Source organism: Vespa mandarinia, chromosome 6 (genome assembly GCF_050613455.1).
Source record: "Vespa mandarinia isolate Hongniang chromosome 6, ASM5061345v1, whole genome shotgun sequence".
In the NCBI taxonomy this organism is placed as follows: Eukaryota; Metazoa; Arthropoda; class Insecta; order Hymenoptera; family Vespidae; genus Vespa; species Vespa mandarinia.
This window is the reverse complement of record NC_140815.1, coordinates 1,987,501-1,997,500: the sequence shown is the minus strand read 5'-3', so window position 1 is coordinate 1,997,500 and position 10,000 is coordinate 1,987,501. Positions and strand designations below refer to the sequence as shown.

The window sequence follows — 10,000 nt, the reverse complement described above, 5'->3', positions numbered from 1 at the left end:
TTCAAATCGATCCTGTTAAAGATAACAAGTTCTTCAAAGAATAGTTTCCCTTTTTTATTTCTTTCTTTCTTTCTCTTTTCTTTTCTTTTCTTTCTTTTTCTCTTTTTACTTTTTTAACAACCTAAGCTACGATTTTACGAAAACATTTAATAATTTTTTATGGGCATAAACAATAATAACAATAATTATAACAAGAATAATAGTGACAATAACGACGATGATGACGATGACGATGACGATGACGATGACGATGACGATGACGATGACAACGACGACAACAACAACAACAACAACAACAACAATAATATAAAATTGTTATACGAATATAAATGCGGTGTTACATATAAAAGTGAAAATATTACTACATATACTTTAACACTTTTTACAGACAAATTCATCATGTAGAAACGAACGGATATCGGTGATTCCACATTAGAAATTAGATATGATACCGCAAAATCTCGAGTTGAAAGAAAAGAAGAAAGAACAAACGAAGAAACGAACGAACGAATGAACGGCGTAACCGTTCAACGAATTAATGCAGGCAAGGGGCCAAAGATCGATTTCTCTCGTTTCGCTCACTTTGCTTGCGGGACATTGTGCTTCCTCTGCAAGTCGACGCGCAATCTCTCGCCAACATGCCTGTACATGTCCGTTAATGTGTTCAATGCAGTTTCACGAACTTTTTCGGACGGATCCGAGAGTAATTTGACGATATTGGGAATAACACCGGATAGAGCCATCTCGTCTGCGCCATGCCTAGGAAAAACAAAAATAAAAAATGAAAAATACATATATACAACAAATAAAGGAACAATAAACTTATGTTAATCGAAATAATCGATAATGTTATTATCGCAACTTACTCGTTTAATGTCGTCGTTAACAAGACCAGTGCTTCCTCTCTTAATTTTGCATTTTTATGGGTGAAAGCGGGACGAAATTTGTCCAATAATTGTTGGGGTGTCAAACAACCTTTCTCCAGGATTTTAAGAAGGACCAAATGTGCCTTTTCTCTGGTCGCATCTTTGCTATCACCTGTTACATAAAAACAAAAAAAAAAAAAAAAAAGAAAAAGGAAAAGAAAAAAGAATAAAAAATAAATATGATATAAACAAATAAATAAATGAAAAGAATTTGATTAAGAAGCGATATTAATATTAATATTAATAATAATAATAATAATAATAATATAAGGAAATGAAATATTGTTGTTCGTGCTTTTAATAATATGTATACATATTATAAGATGTAGATTGTTGATTAGAATATATTGTAAATTACACACATAATGTATGAATTGTATGGGCATTCTTTACGGACACGTGTTTGGTATGAAGGACTTTCACGCACGTGTTTTCTCTCGGTCTAGAATTTGAAGAACGAAAAATTTTCTCACAGTACATATCTCTTCCGTACTAATTATCATAATAAGCTCTCTTGAATTGCGCGACGTTACTTTATTCGATTTAGATTTAAAACGAGGGAGAGGTCGACGTTGAAGATAATGGATGTGTGTTTAATTCATTAAATAAACGGTGATTCAATAGACCCAAGTACCTTTAAAATAAATAAACCGGGGCTCTCTCTCTCTCTCTCTCTCTCTCTCTCTCTCTCTCTCTCTCTTTCTCTCTCTCTCTCTCTCTTCGTAGTTATCTCTGCGTTATGATATGTATATGTAAAGTACGTATGCACAATTAGGACTTAGATATCATAGAAAAAATAACGTCGTAATATAACGTAATAGAACGTAACAGATGAGAAAAACTTGTTTCACGCTTTATGCGATCATATCTTAGAAAGTTAGGCAGTAATAATTTTAAGATAACAGGATTAATGCAGAGAAAGAAATATGTAAAAGGAATAGAAAATTCTTATCTAATTACCTAGAAACTGGTATACCATATTTACTGATTATGCCAGTTAACCTCAACCAAGTTACGTTTAATTCACTTTAGACCTTGACTCACTAACATACATCTGCATGAGACTTAGTCGAGCCTTTTAAAATTTTATCAACTATCCATAAAACATTTCACCTTTGATTTTACGCGAAGAAAACATGCTGACTCGTATATTATATATTCGACTAAAATTGTTGGTTTTCTTCTTCTTTTTTTTTTATAAAGAGGGAAAAAAAACAGAACGAAAACAAATAAAACGAATAAAACGAATAAAAATACACCGTAGGAAAAAAAGGAAAGAAAAAAGGTGAGTATCGAAGTAAAATTGAAATCTCCTTCAAATCGAATTCCTTAAACATCGTATAGTACAGGTAAGTTAAAAGAGACAAAGAAAAACCGATGGAGAGACCCCGAGTTTGTGCACAAATAAGGGTCGACATCTATCATAGTCTTAAACCTCGTTAAAGTCCTTTAAAACGTCGTTCGAGTTCGTTCTATCTGGAACTCATCTCGTCATTAACGATGATTCAGCATTGGTACGTCTTTGGTGGGGCTAATTAACAAATCCTTGACCGTACTCGCAGTATTCCACGGAAACAAACACCTTGGATGACGAAATTATGATAACGATTTCGTCGAAAAAAAAAATATAATATATATATATATATATATATATATATATATATATATATGGTTGATTTTTAAGCTAAGATTCAGTAAACGTTTTAATTGAAAAATTGAATTATTATAATCAATGGCTTTTTTCGTACTCACCTAGCCTATCTATCATTGGCTGTATTACAGTAAGAATATAAGGCTTGAAATCATGACCCATCCGATCGGCGAGGTACGTAAGGATCTCCAATCCATTTTGAACGACCTGTAAAGAAAAAGAAGTAGGAGAACAGCAATTTTCGAGATAACATATATATATATATATATATATATATATATATATATATATATATATATATGTTAGTACTTGACGATGAATTATGATGACTGGTAATAAGATTAAATCCAATCTGAACTTAACTCGATCAATTAAAATTGATTCTTTCGATTCATTTCAAAAGACATTTAATTATATCTGACATGACCCATAAAAATTAATCAGATATACAACCGACCCATTTACACATTATTTCTAAGTTAATTTTTCTTTTTATTTCTTTTTCTTCTTATTTTTATATAAAATTTATATAAAATTTTATAAATATTATTCTTTAGACTGAGAAAAAAGATGTTATTAAAGGACTCTTTTACATTTTTAATTTTTTATTTATTTTTCCCTCGCATTATCTACACCAGTTTCAATCAAATTTCAGGATTCGAACATTACTCATCGAGTCTTATTTTATACATTCATCTCTGATAACAACATTAACAATAGAAATCATAATAATAATAAGTAAATAAATAAATAAATAAATAAATAAATAAATAAATAAATAAATAAATAAATAATAAGTAATTTGTTTTTCTTTATTCGAAATTCACATTTTCAAGTTTCTCAATTGTTCTTTTAATAACAATAACCAATTCCGAAGCGGACAGTATCGTCTCCGGAAGGGTAGCAATATCATGGTGAAACATTAAAGAGAGGTTAGGGGTATGAGCGGAGAACGGAAGAAAGGTGAAAGTGGGGATGGGGGTGGTAGGCTATCGATGCAACGTAATTGAATTGGAGTCGGTAAATGTTAGATTTCAGTGGCGGCAGTGGTAGCGACTGCGACGGCGATAGAGGGCGAGACCGTATTGATCCGAACAAGGAGCAACCCTCGTATAAGTTTCCCTTAAAGTTGAAAAATCGCGGCAGGCAACCCTCTTGCACTTTCCCTCTTTCTCATAATTATGTTTCGTCTGGGAGCTTCATTCGCTCACCGAAAAGCCGGTACTCGTCGTGTTTTCTCATCTAGAAAGCGGTGCAACGCTCTCACTCCCCTTCCACACCCATCACCCATCTCCACCTCCACCTCCAATCCTGCTCCCACTTTCTTTCTAACACCCTTGACAGCCACCCCTTTACAATTCTCACTAGGGGTTTTGTTTATTCCGGAAATCGTATTATTAAAACGAAAGCGATATATGCGCACGTGTGTTATCGACATATTCATAGGCACGTTTACTCTATTCTGTCAATAAGACGGAAAACATTTATCAATATTCGCTCAGTTATTACATAGTGACTTAAAAGATAAAAAAGAAAAAAATAAATAAATAAAAAGTCGATTTTACAAAAATATTTTATATTCAATAATGTTATCCTTTAAGATTATCTAAAAAATTTCATTAAATAATTTCCAACAGCGACAAATTTACAGACATTTGAAGATATCGACATGTAAAATTATTTTATACTTTAAAACATTGTTTTCTTAAAATTATGTTTTTCAAATTGGTACCCATGATATTTTGAAGATTATCGTAACGATTTGAATGAAATTTGAATTATTTGTCATATTCGTTGTCTAATCTTTGTTATACGGAAATTTCTTTTTAAAAGCTATAATTTCTTTCTTCTTTTTTAATCATTAAATTTTTATCTAAAATTGAATTTTTTTTATTGAAAATCGCATGATAAATTAGATCACTCATATTTTTTTATAAAATGAAAATATGAAACATCGGTTTAATGAAGAATCGGTTTCTTTTAATGTATTTTAAAAACTTTTTGTTTTATTTTTTCAACTTTGATAACAGCCTGAGAAGATATTATTGGAATCGCAAATAGCTTACAAAACAACTATTGTTTAGTTCGACAAAGATAACTCCAAAAAGATAACGGATCGTTTTAATTCCTTTTTTGTTAAGGAAAATATTCCTCGAACTACGTATTACTAAACATATTTAATGATTTTTTATTAATGAAATAAATTTTTACATGCAAAAAAGAAATCATAAAAATCGTCTCTTTTTTGGATCTAGGTTTACGTAATATCTTTAATAATAGTGTAAAAAAGATAATACGTGTTTGGACTCATAGGATTGAACGCATCAAACACATTTGATCAGGGATGATCGCAAATTAGGGAAATTGTTTAAATATACTCGAGATGTACATCTTCAAACAAATTAAAGATCGTTTCATCCATATCTTTTTAGTTTTTACACAAACTATTCCTAAATTGTCATTTCTTTTTTTTTTTTCCTAAAACTATCTAATGTTCTTGTCGAATTGTGAATCAAGAAAATACTACGTTTTTCATCTAATCGAAGCTATGAATGAAATAGCATATAAAATTCATCAGGATCAATTGACAGGAACTAGAAATTTATCAAGAATTACCGGATGCATTGATCAAAGAATGGTATCGCGACAATTACATAGATATGCTCCAATTTAGGATTAATCAAATCTAAATAGCATATAATAAATTTACAAGATGTAAATAGCTTATAAATAAATTTGTATTCCACGATTGTAAATATTCTTTTCACAAATAATGAATTATTAATTCCAGTATATGTCATTATTCACAACTACGAGATCTTGTTTTCAACATTAACATAAGTTGAAAAGGTTAAAGTGTTACTACTATTACTAGTACGCATACAAAGTCCAATTAAATAACTTGTGTAAGAAATTATTTTTACGAGAAAATTATGAAAAGTATATAAGTTCGAAAGCTTCCGAGAACAATTAAATAAAAGTCGAAGAGAGAGATTCGTCAATATTCCAAATTGATATAGAGAAAAATCCTTGGATCACGAAAAAATCCCTAACGAATTTGAAAAACAAGATTAAAATTGCATATTAGAAAGATCGCAGAACAAACATATAAATTTACTAACTTAATAACTTAATAATTTAAAGGTTCTAATATGGTACAACATTAAACAACGAGGTTACATCAATTCCATGGTTCGGTCAATACATAACGAACCAAGAGATATTTCCTCAATCCGACATTAAATCGTTCAAAGGAAATTATACGGAATGGTATAGTTTTAATGACACGTTCCGGGCAACGAAACGAAACGAACACCCGCATCAATTGTACATAGGAACTAGTCAGGCGATAGCGCGTGTTCATTTTGTACATTAAGTACAAGTTCATATAAAATTGCGAACAATTCTAAACTATGAGTTCTTTAGAAGGTACGAATAGTAGTACAGACAAAACGTGCGTGAGTATGTTGCAATTGTTAACGCGCCAATCAATTGATCGTACAGTGTAGACCACGTGATTGTACGAACGTGACTGACGAAAAGCATAATAACAATCTTCAAACAACGTTACTGCGACATAGATCAACAAGAATAAAGAGACTCGTGTATTGGGACAAGAATAGTAATCAATAGCACCGTTGCAATCAACAGTTTCGCTCGTGTCAGATCAGTAATCAAAAATTTCGCTGTCCACGAATAGGCTCGCATATAGATCATAGATGCAACCCAGATGCAAACAGACAACATCATCTATCCCACGTATTATTAAACTCAAAATCACAATTGAGTTCTATTATATACGGGCTATATGAAAACTATTCAATAAATTGGGAATAGTTGTGAATGTGTGTACCAAACATATTAGATTCATAATTAAAAAATCACGCGTATCCAAAAAAAAGAAACAGCAAATAAACGCAATAAGACAGATTAAACATATTGTTTTCATAGCCGATACTAACCATCTGGTACTATTGACAATAACCGGTAAGTTGCTATAAAGATAAATAATTTGATCGGCTATCAATGTACCAAGTCATCTCAAATTGGTCAATCGGGAACTACATAAACCGGCATCGACATAGATTTTTGCTAGGATAGTATGTTCTACAAAGTGATATAGATCGGACAAATCCGATTGAACAACAAGCATAGCGAATTACAAAAACCACGATTAAGTTGATTTACCTTGGGCAAAGTTCATTGCCGTTCAACAGAAGGAACGATCAAATAACTTTTGTCACGAAAGAAATTAGGCAGACAAATGGCCAAGTTCTGGGAATTGTGAGAATGTTCAGAACAGTAACAACTGTCGATGAAAGAGTTAGCTTGTGGAGAACACTTCCAAGGAAGAATATGTTGAGTGATACCAATGGACGTTAAGTCGTCAGATTATCATTCAACGGTCAACAGAACTTTCTCTTAGAGATTTAAACTTGTCCACGATTCAAAGATTTAACATTTTGGAATATAAGTTAGATAGACAAGGATATTAAATCTTATGCGTAGAAAAATAAGGAACTAGATCATATGAAGGCATTTTCTAGATAAAGTAAATGATGCTGTACTATGATGAAATGAAAATCACCAGCGACAATTCAAACCTTTAATAAATAAAAATTCCTCGTGACAACGAACAGCGGATCCTTTGACGTGACGAATTGAACGAGCCTGTAGGCACCTATTAATTATATACAATGATTTTCGGTACCATATCAGCACTCTTCATCACGATTACGGTTCTACAACAATTAACATCCAACGAGGATTGGAATATATCCATTACATTAGCCACATCATTAGCCGATAGCATTAACGAATTACATTTGTACGAATGATCCCTTAACTGACTATACAAAACATTTAATGAAGTGATGGCATTCAGAGAGATCAATTAATCGTCTCTACCTAGATTTTAGGCGTTTTCGATTTGAAACAATAGGCCTATACAACAAAAGCACGCGGCTCGTGACTAAACTAAAAAAACGAGACAACAATGGACCTTGTTGAGTGCACCTTGATGAGCCGAATACAAAAAGAGAAGAAAAGAATAGAAATGCGGAACCTGCGCTGAATTCCAAGAATAATATCGTCGCCTGCACGATCAAATAGAAATTAAAATAGTTACAAAGAGACAGATATTCGCAAGTATTTAATTTGTTAAGATTTTTATACCCAGTTATTATCACAACAAAACTGATAATGTACGAACTATGAAAGAACATGTTTTAACAAGCTTCTAATATCAAAAAAATTTTTTATTTTGATACGGGATATTAAAGATATTCTAATATATCACGTTCTTTAATTCAAATGCTTTGTCTTCCGATTTTAATGATTTATAAACCCTTACATCTACTCATTTCCTAAATTTGGTGGGGTTATACCGGAGCATATTTTATTAGACTATCAATATGATAATAGATTCGAAAACTCAAACAATAATTTTGGATAAGATTGTACGAAAAATATTCAAAGGAGTTAAATATTCGAACCAAATGACGCTATAGACCAACAAAGAGATCTCAAGGTGAACGACCTAATCCTCATCAAGAAGGACAACATCGATGCACTCGATGCTTGGCCGAGTGACGGAAATATACCCGGACGCGGACAAACGCCGTGCTCGTGTTATCAGTCAAAACATCCAACGGAACGTACAAAAGACCCGTAAATGGGCTCTACCCTATTCCAATAGAGAAAGATTAATAAACAATGGAGACGGTGCTATTGATGCTTAGTTTAAAACAATGCCGACGATAATCTTTCTTTTGTACTCAGTTTAAGATTATATTATTATACTATTTTATATTGTATATATACATTATTTGAATTATCATTGTATTACTATTACCAAATCTAAATGTCTGGTAGTTCAGAATTAATTGATAAGTAGCGATTACCATTAGCTTAATACATCGTACTTAGACATATCAATACAAATTCCATTATTTGTTAATAAATCAAGGCAGTTTTTGTGACTTTTCAAATTTTGCTATATGTTCCATTTCTAATTCTAAGGCAGAAACCATTTATCACCTTGATCCTTGGTGGATCCTAATATCCGACAATTTCTCTGCGTCGAATCTAATTATCTCGTTCATCGATGGATTCTCGATACTGATTAATCTTAAATGTTACTTCGTTCGTAGCTTTGATTAAATTCTGCCGATTTATAATTCCAATCAAAACCAATAGATAATTTTAAGAAAGAGAAAAAGAGAAAGGGAAGAAGAAATGATTCTTGATTGATCAAAGGTTCATTCGTCTTGAGTATGTTAAAAACAATTTTCCTAATTCGCGACTACAAATAGATAATTAGATTCGCTTGCTTCGGATTTCATTCTAATCCGTCTCTAATTATTACATACCTGCGTGTATATGTCATACTTAAAAACATCCTTAGCGTCAATGTTAAATGTGTTCGTTGCGTTTGAGCCTGCATGTATGATAAAGGCTGCTATTTATTGGTTCAATATTTTTATTAAACCTTTTTTAATAAATAAATAACCAATATTTATAATAAAATAATATTATATAATATAACTGAATAATATATTAAACCGATTAATACAAAAATTGTCAATATTTTAATCGAGATAATCGTAAATGTAATAACTTGTTAATATTTTAAACAGATGGTTAGCATTTATAATAAACACATACACTGACGTTTAATTATTTATACGTATCACTTATATTACTTAATGATATTTTATTATAAATACTGATCAAAATATTCATATATATTGATCGTTTATTTTAAAAAATATTTATTTTTATAATTAATAAAAATATTGACAAAATAAATAGAGTGATCTCTAAACGCCAGTATTAAAATGAAATAAATAAAGTTAAATAAGTTAGAGTAGTAAGGCCTGAGTATCCGGAAACTGTTTTATCTCATAGATTATTTGTTATGAAGCATTATTTAAAGGGAGCGAACGACGATAAGTGCTTTCCGTTTTAACGAACGTGTGCATAGCACTTACAATTATTAATTTAAGACACGAAATCAGTTCTGACAAGTTCAGCGATTTTCTAATACTAGGATAAAACTGTCAAAGTCACTAAAGTATACATCGATGTTTCTCTAAGTTTCAATATCTGTGTACTCCTTTTAACATTTCAGTAACTTCGCTTTACTTTTTCTTAAATAAAAGTTGACTGAATTTGTTCAGAAAACTTGTCAATATTTCAATACTCGTATATAAGTTATAAATATGTAAGTGAATTTTGTTTCCTTATTTCTTTCTTTTTCCTATTAATTACAAAAATATACATAAGTAAATTATTTTGATTATATACGAGGTAAACCTCATATAATGCGGTATTTAAACAACACAGTTTTGACATAATATGGTCTTCAAATTTTTAGATTTTTATTTTGTCACCATATATATATATTTGAAAAAAGCAAAGA

At 31.0% G+C, this 10,000-nt stretch overlaps 1 protein-coding gene across 9 annotated transcripts in view; it reads right to left on the bottom strand.

The window, feature by feature from the left end:
• chb (CLIP-associating protein) overlaps positions 1-10,000 on the bottom strand; it is a 41,872-nt gene that overhangs the window by 24,692 nt on the left and 7,180 nt on the right. For all 9 annotated transcript variants that reach the window (XR_004837921.2, XM_035864223.2, XM_035864224.2 and 6 more), the window contains exons 2-4: positions 2,679-2,784; positions 867-1,038; positions 583-759 (exon numbers count right to left, since the gene is read on the bottom strand). Coding sequence is in view for 8 of the 9 variants with exons in the window: in XM_035864223.2 (XP_035720116.2) it covers positions 583-759; positions 867-1,038; positions 2,679-2,784 (455 nt within the window). In the remaining variant the exon portion in view is untranslated. The remainder of the gene's footprint in view (positions 1-582; positions 760-866; positions 1,039-2,678; positions 2,785-10,000) is intronic.